The 25870-nt window shown below is 39.2% G+C and overlaps 1 protein-coding gene across 4 annotated transcripts in view; it reads left to right on the forward strand.

The window, feature by feature from the left end:
* l(1)G0289 (plexin domain containing lethal (1) G0289) overlaps positions 1-25527 on the forward strand; it is a 69428-nt gene extending 43901 nt beyond the window's left edge. Inside the window, exons 2-11 of one of the 4 annotated variants that reach the window (XM_073972063.1) lie at positions 9076-9617; positions 15442-15564; positions 15644-15836; positions 18773-18982; positions 19047-19198; positions 19255-19327; positions 19394-19471; positions 19541-19782; positions 19918-19932; positions 24701-25527. In XM_073972063.1, coding sequence (XP_073828164.1) covers positions 9076-9617; positions 15442-15564; positions 15644-15836; positions 18773-18982; positions 19047-19198; positions 19255-19327; positions 19394-19471; positions 19541-19782; positions 19918-19932; positions 24701-24769 — 1697 coding nt within the window. In that variant the 3' untranslated portion in view covers positions 24770-25527. Of the gene's footprint in view, positions 1-9075; positions 9618-15441; positions 15565-15643; positions 15837-18772; positions 18983-19046; positions 19199-19254; positions 19328-19393; positions 19783-19917; positions 19933-24700 lie in introns of all 4 variants that reach the window. The other 3 variants (XM_073972064.1, XM_073972061.1, XM_073972062.1) reach the window with 3 other exon arrangements.
* Positions 25528-25870: the final 343 nt, after the last annotated feature.

A 25870-nucleotide genomic window follows, 5' to 3' on the forward strand; every position in this document is an offset into this window, starting at 1 on the left:
GGATAGGTAGTTTCATAAGCTTTCCAACGATACCCATTTTGTAAGAATCGGTTCAGTAGAACCGGGTCTATCGGGTACCGGGTACCCGGACTTTCGGGTCGAATAACCGGGTAACCGGGTCCGCCCCCCAAGAAAATTTTATATTCCCGTAATCAGCGTAAAAATACCTACCTCTGGAAAAATTTTCAAAAAAATCGGAGAGTTTTTACTAAACTAGATTTGTTCCAATTGTGTGATATTAGATATTTTTGATTGATTGAAAGAATCAATAAAAGTGAAAATCAATCTTTAAAATTAATTCAAATATGAACAAGAAATTAAAATAATTAAATGATTTAAGAAATATAATAATCACCGTTTCAGAGATCTTCAGAGATCCCTTTTGATGTTCGGGTAGCAGAAAAGACATTCCGAGACATTATCACTGCGGCAGCCGCTCGCCATATACCTGCTGGTCGAATATTCGAAGTGAGACCAAACTTCCTAGCAGAGGCTACAGGATTAGCAAATCAGCGAGATGTGCGTCGCCGTGCCAACCCCAGTCACACTGGTAGATAACAGGTTGGTCGGTGAGCATAAATGGAACAAGTGGTTAAATTATCGGAAGAATTGCAACATTGGAGCCGGAATAAGTGAATTATGGGCTACGGCTAAGCTACCCTCGATCCAAGGGGGGAAGAAAGATAGGACCTCAGTCACGTTTGGTGATATTACGCTGACTGATCCGAAGAGGTGCGCCAGTTATTTCAATTGACAGTTTGTCGAGCACCCCCGGAGTGACAGGGCGAAGAGAAAATTACTACGTCGCATTAGATCTCTTCCTGCCGAAGATGAACCACCACAATTTACAATGGGTGATGTAGCTAATGTCATCAGGAATAATAAATCATCCAAAACGTTGGGCCCTGATGGAATATCAGCAAAGGTGAATCATAAAGACCGGTTTGGTGTTTGTCGCCCATAGCAAAAACTCTTGACACTTTACTTCTCCCTTAGCGTCAGAAATAGCTTTTCAGTTGTCTATCATTGGCATGTGTTCCGTAGGCAGCACAGCATGACAACAGTGCTGCAAGTCATCATTACAACTATTAGTCGAGGAATCAACCAGAGAAAGCCGTGTAATAGAACAGTGATGGTAGGTAGCTCTTGGATTATCAAAAGATTTTGATACTGTCAAGCACTCCACGCTGTTTGAGGGCATCAAACAGACCGGCCAAGTTTGAAACGTTGGATAGTCAGGTATATGTGTGGACGCCAGTACGTGGAATTCAGAAACAAGAAGTCCAAGCCCCCTAGAGTGAAACAGGAAGTTCCCCAAAGTGGGGAGATATCTTTGGAACTGTTTAACCTCTATCTCTTCTGTTTAACGCAACCCTCCAGACTGCATTGAGGTAGTAACGTATGCTAGTGATTGTAAGATCTTGACGCGGGATACCTTTCCCGATGTCATTTGTGGCTAAAGGCTTAAAGTCTAAACTCCTTTTTGTCTGATCATACCACCTTTTTCCATCGAGAAATATGAAAATATCCTCGTCTAAATCTACGGCTACTCTGTTTACCAGATGGATGACAAGAGGTGAAAACAGAGTTGAATCTCATGGTCCATAGTAGCATAATTCCGACTAACAACCCCAAAATTCTAGGGTCATATTCGACAGCCCGTTTATTTCATCCGCGCATGCCACAGCTATCTGCGACAAGCTGCGATGTAGGAGTAAGGTCCTCAAGTCCCTTGGGGTGCAGATAAAGAAACCTTGTTGACGACGCGATAGGTCGGTCTGTGGTAAGCGAATATAAGTGCAACGCGATGGAAAAATATTCAAACCTGTCAGAACGCCGCCCTGAGAACTGCAGCAACATGTCTTCTGTGCAGCATCTACATGAGGAGGCAAACATTCTTCCAGTACAGCAACACAATGGCATACTTTTGTTTCAGTACTTGCTCATGTGTTACTGCGAGAGCCATCCTAATCACCATATGGTGGATAGGACTGGGGGGGGATCCAGACATGTCATGATCTAGAAAGAGAGGTCCAACGTTACAAGAGAGAACCCCTGGATCACTTCACCTTTCCAACTGCCCTGCCAAGCCTACTTAACTATTTCCAGATTAAACAAATAATGTTACAAAAACAACAACCAGGTGGTTTGTTGTGTACTTTTTGAGATCTTCAGGGTCAAAGTTTTCGACCAGCAAGCATTAATCAAAACAAACGTAGTTGATCGGGTTTGATATGTTTATTCCTCATTGCGGTGTTTGCAATTTCATGTTACAACCTTTAAGCTTATCCAGTTCCGCGTCCTTAGAGACCGTCGCTCGTGATACCATCTTGAAGTCCGTGTATTCATTCATAAGTTTACATTATCATAATGACCCACCGCACAGTGGGGTGAGATCCCGAAAGAGGCAGATTAATTCAGGGGAGCATTTGGGTGGTCTAGAGTTAATATTTTTCGAATGTCTACGCCTCAATTAATATAACGGAGCATAGTTTTGGTGCATATCAGGGGTTAGAAGAGGGTTGTCGAAGCCCTCATAAATTTGGGACCATAAAAGTATGAAGTATTTTCACGGTTTTATTTACATTTCTTATTTAAATAATCTCAGATGTTTCAATATGTTCAATTATTGATTGGACTAATATATTGCCAAAAATTGTAAAGTTATACCAATGCTTTAATGAGGCTCCCATATGAGGGTATTTCCCGATTTTATGTATTTTTAGGGTCTTGAGCACAATTTTTAGCATATTTTTCTTCAAATTAAGATTTATAGTTCTGAGTGCCTAAAAATTGCCTCTTCATATAGAAGTGCAGACAAATGAGTAGATTTTCGAATATTTTAGGCACATATTGCAACAAAAGTTTGCCAAATTGTGAATGATGCATTTTGAAGGAACTAAAAATATTTATACCCAACATCCTCCCATATATTCTCGTTTTGGAAGAACCTCCATATATAGAAGCAGTCAAATATGGCATATTTTAAAGATGTTACCAGTGCATTTAGTAGATTTTTTAAAAATTTTGTTTCAGATATAGTAAAAATTATGGTTAAACATTTTGATATATTAGTGCCCTTATAACAAACTATACACCCAAAAAGTGTATATGTGTGGAAAGAATTTTTGATAGCTCTATATACATAGATTTTCTGAAAAGAAATTATACTAACTTTTCAAACAACAGTATCGCCCTGACGAACCGACATTTTTGTCGTACGTAGAGTAAAAAAAAAACACTTAACGCTAAAGAACAAATACAATAAAAACAGTAAGGAACGGATCAAAGTCGGGCGGTGCCGACTATATGATACCCAACACCACTGTGAATATGTAAAATGTAAATCGGAGCTATATCCAGATCTTAACCGATTTCGATATAATTTTGCACATTTATTCCCAGTCACACATTCCAAATATCATTGAAATCGGACTTATATGGCGTGTTTGGTGCAGCAAATACGCGAAATCGGCCAAAATATATATGGGAGCTATAATATAGCGTGTTTGGTACAGAAAATACGTGAAATCGGGCGAAAATATATATGGGAGCTATATCAAAATCTGAACCGATTTTCACCAAAAGCAATAGCGTTATTCTTATGGCTAAAAAAATTTTAGTCCCCAATTTTCAGCTGAATCGGAAAAAAATGCGACCTGTACGTTGCGAACATAAATACATGGACAGACGGACGGACATGCATAAATCGACTCAGAAAGTTATTATATGTATATCCCCAAAAGGAACTATGGGTCTATTTCGTTTCCTTTTGTATGTTATATACAAATGCACAAAGACATAGTACCCCTTACCACAGTGTGGTGTAGGGTATAGTAACAACCATAAGTATAATAGCGAGGAAAAAATCCATAATTACCACTTTTTAATAAATGACTATTTGCACCATTTCATCAATAAAAAAATAACGGCAAAAAACGGCACGAGTTATGAGTTGATTTTGAAAGAAAACACTCTACACTAAAATACAAAATTAAAATTTTCACACCTCTGAGATACTATTTTTTTATAACTCCATGTACTTTTAGAAAATATGGAAAATATGGACACATTTTTACTTAATTTTAATTATAGTTGTACACCACATATTCTATAACGCGTTTTTTCTAAAATGTTAATAAGTACCTGTACTTGACTATTCCATTCAAAATTATCACTTTTGATCCACAAAACCAAAAATATTACACATAAAAAACAGCAAATTTTATTTTTTTGCGGGTACTTTTGAAAATGTGAATAAAAGTTCAACTTTAGCACAATGTAACTGTAAAAATAAACAACATATGACCTTGATATTTTCGGTACAGACGTAGAATTCTTTATCCTATAACCGTATAATAATAGTTGTTCCAAAAACCGAATTTCATTTTTTGAATTAATCTGCGTGTTTTGAGATTTCAACCCTCTGTGCACCGGTTCTTTCCTGGATTATTTTTGTCAAATTGAATTATTTGCCCATAATTTTATTTTTGTCAAAACCAAAGCATATCATATTCATATCAATGACTGCTCGCAGATTCATATTAGGACCTACTTTTTATCACCGAGCCCGAACGGCGAGTCTTACAGTGGTGTCGTAAGAGAAGTTTTTCATAACTGAAATAATCAGGAAATGAGGGGTTCTACCACCGCCGAAAATGTTGATGTTCTGGTCGGAGATTGAACCGCAGACTTTCTGAGTGCAACCCGGACGTGCTTTATGTACCTTAGGGTAATTTTGATCATTTTTAATGATTTGTTGCCAAAGCCATGGAATTGTCGACAACTTCTTTTTTATATGTTTCTTGTAATTGTGTGACCCTTTCTGTTTCTATGGCAACTTGTTTGTTGAAATGAAGGATATAACTAATATATACATATACGATACTTTCTTTTTTATGGGAAGTTATAGGAAGTTCTTGAATTTTGTTGTAAAAAACTAATGTATATTGGTGCGTATAAATGTTGACAAAACGTATACGCTATCAGTGACATGCTTTTACCGAAAAAAGAATTAGCAAATCCATACAAACAATTTTCAAATTTGTTCCACATTTTCTAGCTTATATTCACAAGGCCTTAAAAGGCAATGTTTACATCGTCAGGTGATATAGAACTTCCCTTATAATATAAATTTAATTCTGAATAAGGCGTCGTTCAGAGTTCATCTATATTCATGAAATATTTTGTTGCTAATACTTCCTTCCTGGAACTTTACTGACAATTACTGACTCTTTAATGAGCTTCTTTTGTAAAACTTTCCTTCATTTAAATCTTTAAACAAATACAAATAGTAGAACAGTATGTGTGTAAATGTGTGCAAGTGTTTGTACAAAATAAAAACATAATCCTATTAAAACATTTGAGTTAATTTATGCTCTACACATTTTCAGCATGGACGACGACGTATGTATATTTGTACACATTCAACAACAACAACAAAAATTTGCAAGAATGGCCCTTTATGAGACCATTCCATTATTAGAAGACTATGAAAAGATTTGCTAATATCGGCGGACCGCCGCGAACGCAGTAGGGCAGCAACAACAGCAGCAGTTCAGCACAAAGTGAATTTACTGTTATAATTACATCGCGCCATGTAATAGGAAGTTAAAAACCCGACAAGAAATAAAAAAAATTGTTGTAACATTGGTGGTAGTAGGCCATTTTTTCGTTGTTGTTGAACATAATGTTATTAGAAAATCGATTTTTATTCCGTGTTTCGTTTTGCCACCAACCAACCGACCAACCACACCGTTACAGTTACAAAAGGTCATCGTCGTTGTTATGCCGCCATCGTACATATTTTGTTTTTGGTTTCTTTATTTCATTTCGTTTTTATTGTTGCCATTCATGGCGTTTCCAGGTTGTTGATGAACAAAGTGTGCTCGCAAAATGAAGCCAAGAGGTTGAAGACGACCGACGGTAGGTCGTATATAATTTTTCAAATATTATTTTGTTTTTAAATGAAAATAAACACGCACTGACCTTAATATCCCCCACAAGTGCACAGCTGGTTGGTCGATTATATTTTTAGCGGATCAAATTAATTGCGTTGTACGAATCTCAGCGGCTACGTAGTAAAATAGTCAAGCGCGCGCCTTCTTCAAATTGTTTGGTGAAGCGCAGGACAAAATATGGGGTGAAGAATAATTAAATAACATTCGATTTGTGAAGAATTTAAATTTGTATAACATATTTACTAAGGAATTTAGAAATAAAGAGATAGGGAAATATTATTATAGGAAATTTTTACGACCCTGGTGCGTATGTATGATGTCACAATGTATACGCTACGAATGACAACTATAATTTGTTACTTAGGACATTCGGGAAAATTTGATTGCACATTTACATGCACATAGTGCTCAGGAAGATATAATAATGACTTATAAAGGATTTTAGCTTGTCTGTATGTGAAATCGAGTTATATAGAGATTACCCTATTTCCTTTACCATGCATAACCCATAAGAAAATAAGTAAAAAAAGTATCAGTCGGCTTTGTCGACAAAGATTTACCCTCGATCTGTGTGAATTGAGACTTTCGTCTTTGTGCAGATCGAATACTGGCTAGCCATTCGAATTTTGTGGCCTTTTTTGGACTTTTGGTATAGTTGCCATAACGATTGTGGATATTTTGTATAAATACGGACGTTTAGCTAATAAATTTTATTTGTGTTTTGTTGAACTTCAGCGGGGGAGTTACCAGAAAGAATGGGTCGACATAATACATATTGGAAGTGGAGTCATTCCGTTCAATAGTTATCGTGCAAACGAGACATTTTATTGGTCACAAGAACTTGCCCACGAAAAAACTATATCGTTGTAATCAGAATCACAAGGACTATATTTGATGAAAAACTTAAAAAAGAAAGTATCAGTCGGCTTTACCGACAGAGACATACCCTTAACGTCGGATCTATAGATAAGAAGTAAACACGATGCTTCTGATGTCTATACAGTTTTTTTTTGAGTTTTTAGACCAATTTCCCAGGAGGTATGGACTTGCCCCCGAAAGGAACGTTACCATCGCTCCTAGAAGAGTCCTTAAACTGCTCTCTTTTCAAACTTCGTGTGGGAGGTAGCCGAAAGAGTTGTCCGATCTAGTGAATATTCGGACATTATCCGAGTCTGTAAGATATAATACCTCTTCGAGGGTTATCTTACGTATTACCCGGTTTAGTTGGTCCCTGTAGTTTTTTTGAGGCTTTTGGTCCATTATCTCAGGATTTTTGGACTTGCCACCAAGGAGAACATGTTGCAAAAAATTTCAAAATTACTTTTTCCAAATTTTTTGTGGGAGGTACGGACTTGCCTTCGGTAACAATTTCAAAACTATTCTCGAACAACACTTCAACGGAAGTTAAGCGAAAATTTCGTATAATTGTGAAGGAGGTACTCGAAGGTGTTGTCCGAAAAAGTGCGTCGTGCGTGTCGGTACCGCATGCTAAGCAGATGTAGCACACAGTGTCAGCAATCCTTGCCCTATAGTAATTTTGACGGCTACACCATCCTGTGCGTAGTTGAGGCAAAACTGCTCTGGTTTGTCGTGGCAACTGACGCTCTTCAACTGCGATAGATGGGAATGTTCTATCGCACGGCTTGCTCTGGTTGAGTCCTCGACAAATATGTGTGGAGATGGAGTGTAGCACTGTTGTTGTGCTGTGCTGCTTACGGAACCTGTTGGGGAGGATTAAAGCCTCAAGGGTCTGTTCTGCGGGCTATAAAAGCGAAATCGATCTATACGATTCACTTTTGCTGGTATCCTAGCCTGGCTTCAGCAAAGGGTCCACCCTGCCCATTTCCCAGACATCGGGCACAATGTGGGTGGCTAGTGGCAGGTTGAGGAATTTTTTGGATACTAAACTACTGGCGTGGGATACTCATCCAGCTGTTTCAAGCTGTAAATCGCCGGGGGGCTCGGCAAATTGTCGAATAAAATAGTCGAAGCATTCAGCGTATCGTCGACAAACGTGACTGAGGTTCAAGTTTCTTTCTTTCCAGGGTTCGAGATTGACTTTACCATTGCTTGCAATTCACTTATCAATTGTTGTTGTTGTTGTAGCAGCATGAAACCTACGTAGAAGCATAGGTTTAATACTGGGTTGGCAGCCGCTGGTCGAAACACAATGGGTTCGGGTCAATCCGGTACGTAAGAACCCGCTGCCGTGGGATTGATCAGTCATTTTAGTTGGTGCTAGCAAGGTTTTTTTTACAGCTTTTGGCCTATTATCTCAGAAAGTATGGACTTGCCCCCGAAACAAATTGCATTTTCTTAATAGGGGCAGCCGATTGCAACATGCTGCAAAAAATCAAAAAGATCGGAAAAATGTTTTTAAATTGCAACTGGAAAATTTAGATTTTTTTTGTGTAGGAGGTACCAGAGATGGGACCCCGATATATTTCATTTTCGTACCTGATCTATTTTTGGAAGGTATATAATATCTTCTCTAAAATGTCTGAAACGGCTCACATACTTGTCAAAGTCTTTGCTAACGGTATATACCACAATGATACTCAAGGTAATTTCTCCTATTCAGCTGCCCAAAGTCAGTTTTGAAGGAGTATTTGTTTCCGATACTCTTTCTATTGGGGATTTGTATTCCTCATTCTCCGAAATGGAAATTTTAATATGGATTTTTTATTGGTTTGCCGAACTGATATTGGAAAAATAATATTCAGCTTTATTTTGAACGAAACTCACGAGGAATTTATGTTCAGAATTCATTTTTGGGTTTCCAGGTCGCACAAATTTGTACACATATTACCTTGTAATGTTAGACCTTTCATCATGTTTTTAGCAAACTATTTTCCACTTAGCATATACCAGGTTGTGTATACATTGCGACAGTAATTATACGCCCTTAGTTAAATCTGTTAAGTTTAGCAGTAACTTTACTTCAAGCCAAAAGGTATATTTTTCATATTAAAAAAAGCGGAAGTGCTACAATTTAAACATTGAACATTTTTAATTTTTTGTTTTAAGAACGTCATTTAAGATTTGTTTAATTTAATTTTAAATTTTACTCATTTTCTTCTCCTATTCTTGTTATTTTTTTTTTTTTTTTTTGCAGATGACAAAAAACCCATTGTAGATATTAAAAATCAATACCAAAGTGTTCAAACCACAAACTCAAGTAGTCCTGCAACTGCTGTTAATGGCACCATCACCACTTCTATGTCTGCAACGGACACAGCTGCCGCCGTCTCCTCCACCTCTTCCGTTATTGTGCCTCCGAGTAGTCGACCTTTATTGGGTGTTAATGGAACAGGTCAACGTAAGGATATGTCAGATAAAATAGCCACTACTACAGCAGCATCACCAACAACTCTTCAAACGGAAATTACAAAAAGTTCTGCCGATGGAGGAGCAACATCTGCCGAAGCCAAAAAGAATGCAAATCTATATCCTAAAAAGGTGCTTTCAGCGACAAAAGTAGCAGCAGCTGGTGTCGCCGCCACAGTTGCAGGAACAATTGATGCAGCATCCGGTGCTGCTCCGACAAACAAAACCGAAGAAACAGATTTGGAAAAACTAATAGACACAATTGATATACCGGAAGAAGATACCATGGAAATATTGAAGAAAACAAATCGTACATTGGATACAACTTCGGTAAGTTGAATTGTATTAGCGGAAATCAATGATTTGAAAGGGTAATTTGTTTGCTTCAAAGAAATAAAAAAAGGATAGTGCTATTGAAATGGCCATTAGACCTTTTAATAATTGACACAGGAATTTTATTTAAGTGAAACATTCGAAAATGTATACAACATTCGTCATTCGGCCAATCCATTGATTCGGGTTCGATTCTCACGCCATGCAACATCACATTTTCAACGGATGCAAAAAGATTATCGATCAATAAAAAAATATGATGCTCCATGACATGGACCTTATGAGGTTATAACACTGCAACATTCCAACAAGAGTCCCATAACCGAACATTTAAGGCGGTTCTTTCCTATCTAATATCTTCAATACCGTCAACCATGTCAGCTTTTCGAGTACGTAGGGAAGTATTAGCTTTCTTATTGCAGCATTCTGTTCAATACAGACCTATCTCGCTAGCAGTCAGATGTGGAACTGACGAGGTATAAGCCCAACATTAGTCCCCTTTTGGAAGGTTATAACCGACTAGTCTTGGAGGACTTTAATGTTCATCATGAGTTGTGGCATTCGGTCTTCGGCAGTGACCAGAGGGGTACAGTACTAGCGGAGCATCATTGATAGCTCTACGTTTTGCAAGGACAATGAGGACGCCCCCTACCAGGCAAAAGGTGCACAAGTTATTTTAGTGGACCATTTATCTAGTACACCGGGTGTGAAGAGTCCTACGTCTCCTTAGATTTCTTCATCCAAAACGTTGGGCCCTAATGAAACCTCCTTGGTAATGCTGAAACAGCTGGATGTGCTGGGGGTTGAGTATCTAACCAAAGTTATCAACATGTCGCTAGCCACCCACATAGTTACTAAAGTCTGGGAAATAGGCAGAGTGGTCCCGCTACTGAAGCAGACAAAAAAACTAGCGTAGGAGAATCGTACAGACCGCACTGCACGCCATCTCCACACATATTAGCCGAGAACTCAACCAAAGCAAGCCGTGCGATAGAAGCGATAGATTCTGTCAAGCACTACACGCTGTTTGAGGATATCGAGCAGACAACCCTCCGGCCAAATTTGAAACGTTGGATAATCAATTGTATGTGTGGACGACAGTCGTACGTGGAATGCAGGTCACAGTTTGACCTCTACCTCTCCTGTATTCTGTCCCCTCCACATGGCATTAGAGCGTAAGGTATGCGGATGATTCTACGATCTTCGCGTCAGGTACCTTCCCTGATATCATTTCTGAAATTCTGAACTCCTATTTGATTGATCTAACCACCTTCCACGAGAGCAAAATCCGCCACTAAATCTACGGCCACTCTGTTCACCACATGGATGGCAGACGTGAGAACAAAGTTGAGATGTAGGGGTGCAGATAAAGAAAACTTGATCACATATAACACGATAGGTCGGTCTGTGGTAAGCTATGCGGCGCCAGTATGACCCGCGAATATAAGTGCAGCACTATGGAAGGCCAGAAGGTCGCCCTGAGAACTACAACAGGGTTGCCTCCTCATGTCTTCAGTGGACCATCTACATGAGGAGACGAAAATTCTTCCAATACACCAACACAATGGCTTGCTTTCGTTGCAGTACTTGCTGAGATGTTACCGTGAGAGCCATACTAATCAACATATGGTTGGATTGGACCCCGCACCTAGGCATGTCCGGAAGGATCTTCATGATTTAGAAAAAGAGGTCAAATGTAACAAGAGAGAACCCCTAGATCAACAAGCCTGTCGAGCAGGTTTTAATAGCATTCACACACATGTGAATAGGGTGCTCGGAGAACTTCGCCCATCTATCGCAGCTGATGAGCGTTAGCTGTCACGACAAACCAGAGTAGTTTTTGCTCAACTACGCTCCGGATATTGCAGCCGTCTGAATTCGTATAGGACAAGGATCGATGACTGCACCTGTTCAACTGCCCTGCCAATAACCTCAATTAAATCCAGTAGATCGGTCGTTACATCCTATCGAAACAGCCAGATTCATAGGACTGGAGATACATCCTGAGCCAGATTAAGCAGAAAAATTAACATACAAACATAAAAATACTTTTACAACAACAGCACCAACACTATTTTTTACATGCTAAAGTTTTACATGCTGAATTACTCAGAAAATTTCGACAAAATTACACTGAAGGGTATTTTGCCACCTTTGCCAATATGATATTGCCTGGCCTGGGTATCGAACTTGGGCATTCGGCGTGCAAGGCGGGTGTGCATTAGACTGGTTTTAACTTAAAGGAAAAACGATGTCGGTTTTTTTATGTGGCACCCCGCCTAAATTGTTTAGTTTTGTTACATTTTAGGATTGCTAAAGCTTGAGCACCATCGGGATATGTTTACAAGTATCACTGGGGCCTCAAAGTTTACATAGTAATTTGAATGGGCCAAAGGAGAATTTTCCCGAAATTGTCCTAAAGGCAACATTTATTGTCCAGTTCAGATGACTAAACGCAATATCTTTAAGGTATTTTAGGTTTCCACCTTCTCTCGCCACCAGCAAGTCACCTAAGATCCTAGTAGTTGATTATCATTAGGATTACTTACTTACCTGGGTTTTTACAAAACATTTGTTTCTTAAGCCGAACTAAGAAAAGGTCTCCATTCCTCTCTATTTGCTGCTGTATTTTCCGAATCTGCAGTATGGACTTTTCTGATGTCGCGTTTTACTTGTTCTCTCCAACGAAGCCTTGGCCTTCCAGTTCTGCGTGGGACGCCATACGGTCCGCATTTATAGGATATATTTTTATATAACTTTGACTGAATATGTCGATTTGCCCAATGGCATTCACTCGGCAACTAATGATTTCGATGGCTTCAGCTCTTCTAATAACGATAGATTTTAGGGACAAAAGCTTCAAAAAAATTACCTAAATTATGGTTGGAATTGGTGGTTAAGAGCTATCCATAGAATTTTGATTTACTTCGAATCATTTTAGCTGAAAGGCTTTCTAAAATGTTTATTTATTTTTTCTCATTTTGTCTAGAATCTAAAATTAGTTTTTTAATAATCTTTTCATTCGACTAGGAAGTTTTTTGTTCTAAACAAGATGTAAATTAAGCGGTTTTTCTGAATGTATTATGTTGTTATTCACACTATTATTTTTGTTGTTGCTTCTAATAAAATTCAAAAACAATAAGATGTTCATCATTTACCACAATGTACTCACAGCACGCCTATGTTAAAGGTAAATCTGTTGAGTCTGCCTTGCATGAGGTGGTCGGCTTCATTGAGAAAAACATGGAAGACTCAAACTTTACCTTAGCTGCCTTTCTAGACATAGAAGGAGCTTTTAACAATGTAAAACTTGAGTCCATCAATCTCTCACTGAAGAAAGTTAATGCACCTGAACCCCTAACGTGCTGGATTAATAATATGCTTCAAAGCAGAATTATAAATTCTAGCATTGGGGAGGTAAAAATAAGGAAAACAGTGACTAGAGGCACCCCTCAAGGAGGTGTGCTCTCGCCATTACTGTGGCTCCTTGTTATAAACAATATTTTGATGGAGCTGGACAATCAAGGTATCAAAGTTGTTGCTTATGCTGATGACGTGGTACTGCTGGTTTCCGGTAAACTTCCGTCAACCATTTCGGAGCTTATGCAGGGAGCATTATCGACTCTATCACGCTGGGCCAAGGCTAATGGTCTTGGGGTTAACCCAACGAAGACGGAACTGGTAATGTTCACAAGAAAGCGTAAGCTCGGCGCCTTTGTTCCACCAACACTGGATGGGGTGCAGCTCCAACTCTCCCCCGAAGCAAAGTACCTTGGCACAATCCTTGACTGTCAATTGCGATGGAATAGGAATGCTGAGGAGCGGGCGAAGAGGGGAATGATTGCACTTTATTCATGTAAGAATTCCATTGGGAAAAGCTGGGGACTAACTCCTTCGATTATACGCTGGCTGTATAATACAGTGGTTAGACCCATCCTATCCTATGGTTCTCTCGTTTGGTGGCACTCATTGCGTCAAAAGTCAACATCCACTAAGCTTGATAAGGTACAAAGAGCCGCCGCAACTCTTATTACTGGAACTACCAGGAGCACGCCACAGGCTGCACTGAACGCAATGCTGAACTTAAGACCTCTGAGTATCAGCATTAAGTGTCAGGCAACCAGGAGTGCCCTGCGGCTTCATGAACAGGGGCTTTGGCGGGGTCGTACCTATGGGCATGGGTGTATCCTGAATGAATCAGGTATTTTTGTGAACTATTGTGGCAAAATAAGTGGCTATATATCACCAGTCTTGAGATTTGACGATATAGAAGTCATTATACCTAGTAGAGACGACTGGAACCGCAGTAACCCCCCTCTGGGCGGTCTGGCTATATATACAGACGGCTCCAAGATGGAGGAAGGTACCGGTGCCGGTGTCTACTGTGAAAGTTTATCAATTGAACGCACATACAGGCTAGACAGCAACTGTAGTGTGTTCCAGGCTGAAATCTTCGCGATTTGGAAGGCGGCGGAATTGATTAAAAATCTGGATGCAGAAATCTTTGAACCGGTGACTATCTATGTGGATAGTCAAGCGGCTCTTAAAGCCATCAAATCCTGCAACATCAAATCCGACGTCGTCCTCAAGTGTAGAACAGCTCTGGATGCGCTAACTAACGGCTTTCGGCTATGTTGGGTACCTGGACATCGTGACTACCAGGGTAATGAAAAACCAGATGAATTAGCTAGACGAGGATCACAGTCCGCTGATCTAGCTATCACTGACTCTATCAAACCACCCATCTGTCACTTTTTCCAAAAAGTCGAAGCGTTCTCTGACGAAAGAGCCAGTGAATTGTGGCACAATGAACCTAGGTGCATTGTGGCAAGATCCATATGGCCGTCTCTGTCAGCCAAAAGAACGAATTCGCTGTTGAACCTGAGCAAAGCGGAAGTGAAGGTAACGACGGGAGTCATCACTGGACACTGCTATGTCAGGGCCTTTACCATTAAATGGGATAGGGATGTTAATGACTACTGCAGACTCTGTGAGGATGAGGAGGAGTCGGAGTCGATCGAACACCTCCTGTGTCGTTGTCCAGCCCTGGCTCGTAGACGACACAGACTAGTGGGTGTTCGTTTTCCGCCGTCTCTAAACTTCTACTCAACTGTGGAACCTGCTGTAATCTGCAACATCGTTAAAAATCTAAAGTGGCTGGGACAGCGCAACCTAAACGCGTAACGCTTTGTTTTTTCGATTATTCTGCCTACCTTGTTTCTTATTTGTTTCTTAATTCTTTTAATTCTTTTTATTCCTATTTATCTATTTATTCTATTATTTCTATTTATCTCTCTTATCTATCTTTATCTCTCTCTCCACTTTTCTAAAGGATGATCACAATGGACCGTAAGGTCTCCGAGTGGCGCAGTCACAATTAGTGGCTGCACATCCTCTAACCTAACCACAATGTCATGGTTAAAAGCCGCATTGATAACAACTGTATTCAAGCGCAGCATAACATAGCGTTTTTATGAGAAACTTGTACCCCACGGCAATAAAAATCGTAATCAAGAGTTGAGCAAAAGTCGCATTCCATGTTATATGTATGAACATTGAAAGGGGTAATGGGAAAAACTTTCAAATTTGTTTATGTTTTAGGTAACAAATATCATTAGCAGGAAACGATATGATGTGAATTTAGTTTTTGCAAAAACTGTCCTGAAACTAATTCTATTTCACTCCAGTTTCAATTATATTGGAAATCGTACACCCCTAAAAATACCCCAATTCTTTAATTATCCATTTAAATATTTCACTTATTTATATCAATTGAGTTTTATTAATCAACCCATTTAATCATTTTTATTTTCATTTATAGGATCATCATCAATATTACAATAGCACAACATATACCGACAAAGATAAAGCCGATAAATATTGGAATGAAATTAGAAATATTACACCCAACTTGATGTTATCGCAATCGCATCGCCGAGCCATGGTAATAAAATAAATTTTGATTTATATCGCATTCGCGTATATTTCATGCAATTTGCTATTGTTTTTTGTTTATTTTTTAGACTGTGTTATTGAGTTTCGACTTCCCATTCTATGGCCATCCCGTGAGAAATGTTACCGTAGCCACTGGCGGTTTTATCTACACCGGTGATTATGTACACTCTTGGTTGGCTGCTACACAATATATTGCACCATTGATGGCAAATTTCGATACAAGTCTCTCGAATGATTCATTTGTGCGTCTAAGCGATACAGGTAAGTAAGAAAGTGTAAACAACGTTTGGGTTAAGATAAAAAGCCGCAATTGAACACTTAATTTTTTGTATAAAATGTACCTAATTTATATAAGGAATGGCGGGTAGATAGATTTAAGTTTAAAATAAATTTTTTTTAACTTAAGGTAGAGTTTTTTAGACCACACAATTGCCTTATTTGAGTATACATGTGCTCTGACGATTTTCGACTCCACAATGACTTAATTTTATCTGTCAACATGATCAACAACATAAACAAAAACTAAAGGAACTGTGTAAAATAAAATTTTGCTGGAGACTCTTCTCCTTTCGAGACTGTTCGGGCGTTTTCGGATTTTGATAACATAATGGCAACACAATTTCGCACGATTCCATTCCATTTCTTGTGGATGGCTCTGTGGATCTCAGCAAAGCACATAGTTGATCACTTATCCATTACAATGAATTTTATGATGTACGTCTCTTGCTCTGGCCCTGGGTCTATCTCCAGTTCTAGGAATGTGGCTGCTTCGATGGGCTGTAACCATAAAGCTTCTAGGGTTTGAGAGGCAGTTGAATAGGTTCAGTGTATCGTGTGGGCCTGTACCACATGCTGGGCAGACGTTTTGCCCGGTGTCATTAATCCTTGCACTATAGAAATTTGGATGGATGCACTATCCCGAACGTAGTGGAGCCAAAACTACTCTGGTTTCTCGTGGCAGATGACGTTCTCCGAGGACCGCATTCACACGATTGTTGTTTATAGCATCTGCGGCTACCTCTGTATGAATGATATCCAAACCTGCTTCATGGGCTCTTATATCGTTGGAGTTCTCTTTCCCTCTCTCTAGACCATGAAGATCCCTTCTGACATGCCTGGAATGGTGATTAGGATGACTCTCACGGTAACATCCGAGCAAGTATTACAACGAGAGCATGCCATCGTGTAGCTGTACTAGAAAAATCTTAGTCTCACCCTATTGTAGTTCTCTGGCGCTGCATAGCTTATCACAGACCGACCTATCGCATTATATGTGGTCAACAACGTTTCTGCTCCCGAAGTGCTGCCGGCTAGGGATTTGAGGACCTTGTTCCGACATCTGAGATATCGCAAAAAGCTGTGGCATGCGGACGACAAGAACATGTAGTTAGTAGTCGTGATTCCGCTACCACCGACCATGACATTCAACTCTGTGCTCACTCTAACGTCCATGTGGTGAACAGAGTGGCTGTAGATTTAGTGGCGGATATTTGCATATTTCTCGCGTGGAAAAAGGTGGTAAGATCAGTCAGCCAGTCAGTCAAAAATGACATCGGGGAAGATACATGATGTCAAGATTATACAATCATCTGCATACTTAACGATCTCAATTCGGTCTGGAGGTGGTGAAATACAGAAAAGGTAAAGGTTAAAATGTTCCGGAAATATCACCCATATTGGGGGAACTGTTTCATTCTACCGGGCTTGAAATTCTTGTTACTGAATTCCGTATTCCACGTAGGTGTCCACACATACAATTGATTATCCTTTCAAGGATCGTCGGAGACTAGTCTGCTCGATGTCCTCAAACAGCGTGGAGTGCTTGACAGTATCAAAGGCTTTTGATAAGTCAAGCGCATCTATCACTGTTCTATCGCACGGCTTGGTTGAGTCCTCGACTAATATGTGTGGTGACGGCGTGCATCGCTGTCGTGCTGTGCTGCTTATGGAACCCATGTTGATGATCGGCAACTGGATAGCTATTTCTTATACTACTGTGGAGGTGTAAAACCTCAAGACTTTTTGTTACGGGTGACAAAAGCGAAATATATCTGTACGATTCTCCTTTGTTGGCCTCTTTGCCTGGCTGCAGTAGCGGGACCGCCCTGCCCATTTTCCAGACTTCGGGCAACAGGTCAGTGGCTAGCATCAGGTAGAGAATTTAAGTGAGCTACTCGACTCGCGGCACATACAGCTGTTCCAGCACTAACATGGGGATTCCATCAGGACCCAACGTGGCTGATGTCCTATTATCCTTCTTTCCAGGGTTGTGTGAGTGGATTAACAACCGTTGCCCACAATTCACGGCGTTCAGAGGTGATGAAATCGATCGGTCTGCTGATGGCGAAAATTATGTTGTTATGTCGAGTCGTCGATAGCCCTGTTATACTTCACCTATTAACTCTGAAGTCAGCATATCTGTCTTGGGTATTTTATTTTGAAACCAATTAATAACCATTAGTGCCATAAGTCAATGATAAGATATTCCACTTTTCGTCAGAGATGCTCAGACTTGAAATAGATATGTTTTTGTGTGACAGGGCGCATTCGGATCCTTACCTCGATATTGTGTATATTAAGATCACAGCAACAATAAGTAAAAATGTCTGGGGTATTCATAAACATAATTATCCTGTATACATATATTCTTGATCAGTATAAAATTCTGAGTCGATATAGCCATGTCCGTCTGTTGTAATCACTATAGCGTCTACAATAATTGAATTAGAGCGCTGTATTTTTGCACCCGTGTCTCCATAGGCAAACCAAGTTCGAAGATGGGCTATATCGGCCCAGGTTTTGATATAGCTTCCATATAACGTTACCTCCCGATTTTCGGTATTGTGACGGTCTTAGCTACATTGTTTGACGGAACTACCCGTAATTTGACTTTTGAGGTTCCCTGCAGTTATAAAACTTTTCCACCAAAAATTTTAAAGATAGGTAGACAATTTGATAAAACCCTATAGGCGGTTCCTTTCACCTGGCTGAACACATTTTTTATATTAGATTTGATAATTGAGGCATTTGGGGTATTCATGGTCCAAAAATGTTTCCACATAGAATTGTGAAAGGAAACTAATTATTCCATTTTAATTAAAACTATTTTATGGTGGAGGGTATAAAAAGTTCGGCCCGGCCTTGTCGTTTTTTTACTTGTTAAACTCTAAAATTGGTTTCTGTAATATATTTTTCAGGCTCTTCATTTACTGTCATCTGGGAAAATGTTTCTCTGCAAGACAAACAGGATGTTGGTAAATTCACCTTCAGTGCTACACTACATAAAAACGGTGATATTGTTTTCACCTACTATAAAGTGCCGATTTTCATTAATGCCATACAAGATGACAAACATCCTGTAAAGGTTGGACTCTCCGATGCGTATATTATGGATCAGGATGTTGGCAGTAAGTATATAGAGTCATATAAACTAATGATGATATTTTATCAACCTTTTCACTTGATTTCCAGATGCTCGTAGAAAGACAATTTATGAATATCATCGTGTCAGTTTTGGCAATGCACAGATTACAAATTCCACAATTATTTATTTCACCGCTTTGCCAACATGCCTACAATATACCGATTGTGTATCATGCTTGAATCACAACACCGATTTTACCGTAAGTATATTATGATCGTCTTAGATTGGCCAACTTAATATTTTTCGTTGTTGCAGTGCTATTGGTGTCCTACTGCAAACCGATGCTCAACAGGTACCGATCGCAAGAGACAAGAATGGAAAACTCTTTGTAAGTATTTGATATGAGCGCTTTTTAAATTGTATCTAAAAATGTTTTATGTCTTTTCCACTCAAGCCTGTGAACGTTTCCAAATCAACACTGCTTCCACTTGCCCAGCTGCCGGTAGCAATAACACCAATACTCATACAGATGGTAACGACAATACAAATCACAAAGATGTTACAGCACATCCATTTAAACCATATAATCCTTCTGGTTTAGAATCCTCTACTGCAACGGCACCCGTGGACAGTGGAAATACCGAATATCAATATAATGGTACACAAATGAAACCCTTGGCTGGAACACAAATGAAGTCTATGGCCGAAGAAGCGGAACCATCACAAAAAATGAACGTAACATTGGGTGTCTTTATACCCATTTGCCTGGTGTCTTGTGTATTATTGTGGGTGCTATATGCTTACCGGAATCCACATACAAAAAGTGGACAACTGCTTATACAAGTGAGTAGTAATCTAAAACAAACGGTTTACTATTGGTGTTAAAAACCACAGGGTGGGTCTAAATACCAAGCGGCGTATATACTAAACAATGCCATTAATTTACTAACTGTTATTTGTGTATTTTATTACATGCAGTCCAAATATCGTCAGGTTTGTAAAACTCTAGAATGAAACTGATAAAAACGAAATCATTTCGCGTTTTATATTTATCTGTTTTTCATATCTGTTGTTTCATAACCTATTTAACCATTCAATCATATCCGTTGATCTTCATTTATACATCACTACTAACCCATCAACCAACCAACTACATAACTGGCTTTAGTTTTGTTTTTTCTATAGCACTTCATGTTAACGTTCACTTTATAGATGTTAGATCACCCTAGTTCTGAGTTCTATCAATCTGTGCATGTAATTACTTTTAAACGGTGTTCCATTTGTAAAATTTTTACTCTAAAATACTACGTAATAATAGACTAGCTGAAGTGATATAAATAAATCTCAATACTGTGCAGTATATAATCGTGTTCTCTAAAGAATTATTTTCACTAGAGCTAAAATTTGACTGGGGTTACTAAAATAATATTTCCTCCTTAACCTGTGATGTGAACTATTGCCTAAAATTGAATAACATCATTGAAAGATGCGGTACTCTTTTTGTATACATACGTTAGCAAATTTATTTCCGACTCCAACTTTTAGCTTGACTGGTGGCGAGATATTCACACTGTTAACCAATAAATTTAATAAAAGGGTTATATTTTTTAAAGTTAAATTTTTCATGAATTTTTTTTATAAGAAATCTACAAAAAAATTTTTGCAAGGTTTTGTTTTCATCTCTTGAGCTACTTTCGGAATTTTTTTGTTGAAAAATATTGCACAGTGTTTTGACAAATTGCCGTCTACGAAACACTGTTTTTTACTAAAGCAGTTTGTGTTGCCCACTGTAGCTCGAAAACGAATAAACCGATCAGCATATGTTTTTGTTTAGTTTAGATGGTTCTGTATGACCTTTTTTGTTCCATTACTTTTATGTAATGTATGGGTATGGTTATAATAATCGTCTCCACATAAGTGATAAACGGAAGGCATTCTTCCCTTTAGTTTCTGATTCTTCTGTGTTCAAACTTAAAAATTCTGCAACATGAAATGAGCGTATCGTATGGTCCCAGTACACAGGGAGGGCATGTGTGAAAAAATACGAACTTGTGTTCGGCCTCTGTTCTAAGATTCCTCCGAGTCAATCCAGTGTTTATTATTGTATGTTTGTATGTTCGTTCTTCTGCTCAATCTGGCTCTGAGTCTATCTCCAGTTCGATCCGGTACATAGAACCGGCCGCCGTAGGTTGTTGTTGTAACAGTGTTTATTATTGTATGTTTGTGTGTTCGTTCTTCTACTCAATCTGGCTCTGAGTCTATCTCCAGTTCTCGGAAAATGGCTGTTTCGATGGGATGTAACCACAGGTCTACTGGAGTTAGATGAGTAGGTTTGACAGGGCAGTCGAAATGGTGCAGTGCGTCGTGCGGGTCCATGCCGCATGCGGAACGGATGCCTTGCACATTGCGATCGATCATTGGCCAATGAGAATTTAGGCAACTGCAATATCCTGAGCTTAGTTGAGCCAAACTACTCTGGTTTGTCGTGGCAGCTGACGCTCCTCAGCTGCGATAGATGGGGGATGTACTCCGAGGACTTCATTCACACTATAGTTTCTTATGACCTTAGCAACTGCGTCCGTGTGAATGCTATTTAAACCTGCTTGATATGCCTGTTGATCTAGGGGTTCTCTCCTGTATCGGTGGACCTCTTCCTCTTGAGTGTGGATATCCTTCTTGATGTCCCTGGGTGTGTCGGGCCTACCCACCAGATGGTGATTAGGGTGGCTCTCACGACAACACCCGAGCAAAGACTACAGCGAAAGCATTTCATTGTGTTGCTGTACTGGAAGAATCTTTGCCTCCTCATGTGGACATGCTGTTCTCAGGGCAGCATTCTGATTTTTTCTCCATTGCGTATCACATAATCCCGGGAACTAAACTGGTGCCACATAGCTTACCACAGACCCACCTATCGCGCTATATGTGTTCAAAAAGGTTTCTTTGCATCCCAAGTGTTGCCGGCTAGAGACTTGAGGACCTTGTTTCTACATCTCAGCTTGCCGCAGAAAGCTGTGACATGCGCCGCCGACATGAACATGCTGTCGACTGTGATCCCGAGAATTTTGGGATAGTTTGTGGTCGGAATTCTGCTACCATCGACCATGACATTCAACTCTGTTCTCATCTCTGTCGTCCAGGTGGTGAACAGAGTGGCATTGGGATTTAGTGGCGGATATTAAGAAATTCTTCGCGCGAAAAATTGTTGTAAAGTCGATAAATATGAGTTCAGCGTTTCACAAACGACATTGGGAAAGGTACCCGACGCCAAGATCGTATAATCACCCGCATACGTTATGAGGTAGAGGTTAAACAGCTCCTTAGGGAACTCCTTGTTTCACTCTACGGGGCTTGGACTTCTTGTTCCTGAATTCCACGTACGACCTCCGACTATACATATAATTGATTATGCAACGTTTCAAACTTGGACGGAGGGTTGTCTGTTCGATGTCCTCAAACGGCGTGGAGTTCTTGAAGTATTAAAGGCTTTTGATAAGTCAAGCGCCACCATCACTGTTCTATCGTTCGGCTTCTTCTGGTTGAGTCCTCGAGTAATATGTGTGGAGATGGCGTACAGCCCTGTTGTTACTTACGGAACACATGCTGATGATCGGTAAATTGATAGCTCTATCTGATGCTGGGGAGGAGTAAAACCTCAAGAGTCTTTGTTACGGGCGACAAAAGCGAAATCGGTCTGTACTATTTACCTTTTGCTGGCATCCTTGTCTGGCTTCTGTAGCGGGACCAATCTGCCTATTTTCCGGACTTCGAGAACGATGTGGGTGGCTAGCAACAGGTTGAGAACTTTAGTGATATTCTCGACTCCCGACACAGGACCCAACGCTTTGGATGCTTTATCGTTCCTCACTACCGTTGTGTTCGGTAAATTGTCGATTAAAATAACTTGCGCACTTCTTTCGATGAGTCTGTGAAACGTCGCTAAATGTGCCTGAGGTCCTATCTTCTTTCTTCCCATGGTTCGAGAGTGACTTAGTCGTTATCCACAATTCACTTATTCCGGCTTCAATGTTGCAACCCTTCAGATGATATAGCCACTTGCTCCGCTTGTGCTTACCGACAAGGCTGTTTAATTCCAGTTTCAGTTCCTTGCTCTGGAGTTGGCACGACAAAGCTCATCACACTCATTTGCTAATCCCGTCGCCTCTGCCTCTTGGATGTTTGGCCTCACTTTGGGTATTCAACCTGCGTATATATTGCGAGCGCTTGCAGCACTGATGATATCTCAGAATGACCTTTCTGTTAACCGAACATCAGAAGGGTTGGCAGATTTCTGAAGCGGTGATTAGTGAACTCTCTGAAAATAGGTCAATTAGCGTTCCCATGATTGGGGAGTCCTCATTGATCGAAACGTAGAGCTATCAATCTGCTACTCAGCCTCTGTTCGTTTCCGAGGACCGAATATCGCAACTCATGGTTCAGATTAAAGTCCCCAAGTCCTATGATCTAACCTGCAGTACAGCTGTTTATAGGCGGGATGTATACGCTCAGCTGTAGGATGCAGTTGATGTTTACCTTTTTTCCTGCACCGCAGCGACCATGATATTCTTCCCACTCATTGAATCCACTATTTCCTCGACCTTGCCTCGGAGTCCATTGCAATTAAATTAAAAAGGATCCATTTCAGGGATTGGAACATCAACGACTGTGTTAAGTGCGTGTGCGGCTGCTGTTGGGGGAACTGCGTGGGAATCGCGTATTCTGATGACGACGACTCACTGTGGGCTGTGTTCATGCAGCAACATAGTCCCCGTCATAGTCCTGCATCTCACCGAAATTTGATTGTGGTGGATACGGATGTGATAAACTTAGCACATCCAAATTGCTGAAGTGATGAGGTCGGGCGATCACCTCGCGGCGACGATTATAGGCAGATGGTCTGAGCCAAGAGAAGCGACGGAATACCAGGTGACGTCATTTGCCAAACATGGTGACACAGAAGACAGAAAAATAAATTCAATTTAAAAATCAAAAATTGCGTATAGGTATTACTAAGTTCCTTGCGGCTATTGTCAGTTCGATGGAGAGAGAGTTGAAGCAAATGGCAACCTTTTGCTTTTCAGCACCCTCTCTCACCGACAAACTGACAATTGCCGCAAGGAAAATTGCCTAATGTAGATATGGACTAAGTAGAAAATAATTTACATTAATTTTGTCGATGTTCCCTAAAACGTTGATTTGGGGTTTTCCAAAAAAATTGGCAAAAAGTACGTTTTGACTAACGTCTGTTATCCTGATAAGGGTTAAGTCGACACCTTTAATTTAAACAGTTTTGTGAAAATGCATATTATTTATTATGATTTAAGGTTGTAGTCTAAACTCGCCTTAAGCCTACCTAGTTAGGAATTTCCGATAAAAGTTAACATTTTGAAATGTTGATAAAAACTTTTAAATTTGAAATCACAAAACGGCTTTTAAAAACACTATTCATTTTCTTTTATAAAACTTAAAAAGCAATCAATCATTAGTTTATTTCTTAATGCACATCGATGTTTTCATTTATTGTTTAAAAATGCGATAGAAGTTTTGCAAAATGTTTTAGCTTTTATATTTTGAATTGTTTTACATAGGGGGTTATCATGAACGGCAATTCCCCGTGATTTTTTTCACTTTTTCCCTTAAGTTGCAACGGCGGAAAGATAAAACTCACGGGGAAATTTCATTCATGATAACCCCATAATTTTTCAATTTACTTGCTATACTAAATCCGATATTTTCCATATTTTCCTTTTTCTCATTTCAGTATCGTCCCAGCCAATGGTCATGGAGACGTGGTGAAGCTCGTTACACAGCTGCAACGATACACATGTAGACAATTAAACAATTTTAATTTTAGACTTTCTCTCTTGTTCTCGTACTTTTTTTTACAAAAATGCTGAAACCAAACTGTTTTGCAATATTTTTTTCTATTTTTTGTTTTATATATCTCTCGCTGACATACAACCAATCCAATCCTTTATGGTCACAAAAACATCCCATGTTTTCGTGGACCTTTCTATGTTGTTGTTATTTTTCCTTCCTACCATTTTTTTGTATTTTCTTTAGTGGAATTTGTAGCAAAAAACGAAGAATATTTTTTATTGTATTTTAAAGAAAAAAAATGATAATTTTTTGATGAAAAGACATTGTAAGACAGATGTGGAATAAGATGATGATGACGATGTAAGATGTTTCATTTTAATATTATAACTATTGTGTAAGAAACCCCTTTGTATTGTAATATTCTCCTATCATTTTATGTATGTATGTATACTCTTATAAAATTTATTTGCTCATTGGTAATTTGCTTTCAACTTGTATTTTATACTTCGATGAGTAAACTTCTTCATACTCTCACTTTATTGGTTAGGTTTCTTTTTCGCCCTTCTTCTTCATATTTTACATAAACAAATAATTATGTGGAAAAATATTTTTTAGTTAAAATATTGTGATTTTTTTATAATTTTTACTTTTAATTTTAAATCTCTTGTGTTTATTGTAATTACAACAAAAAATAAACAATAATTGTATGTGTCACTGTATTAAGTTAATCTTTTTCAAATAATTAAAACAAAATATTTGAAAAAAAAACACCAATTGTATTTTTTGTCTATTTTAATTTTACTCCGATTTGGGTTTTTTATTACCGAAAAGAGGGAAGGTATTCAGCCTGAATTAATCACAATAGGAAGGACATTGTCAGGACTTTGGTTAGATGGACGAAAAAGCACTTTCACTTTGTCTTGTCTCGAGGCGCAAAGTCAAAGTGAGGTAGCCAAACTTGAATGAAGGTAACGTCATTTGTCACACACTTTCAAAGGCAACCTGAATTCAGGCTTATAACCGGCCTATTTTTTTACAAATAAATTTATAAGTTTTCAACACTGCCACATCAGTTACGCACTTAACCGGTATCTAGGGTTTGGATCGAGAA

The sequence above is a fragment of the Musca autumnalis genome, unplaced genomic scaffold (assembly GCF_047663935.1).
Source record: "Musca autumnalis isolate F117 unplaced genomic scaffold, ASM4766393v1 scaffold_3, whole genome shotgun sequence".
Taxonomy (NCBI): domain Eukaryota; kingdom Metazoa; phylum Arthropoda; class Insecta; order Diptera; family Muscidae; genus Musca; species Musca autumnalis.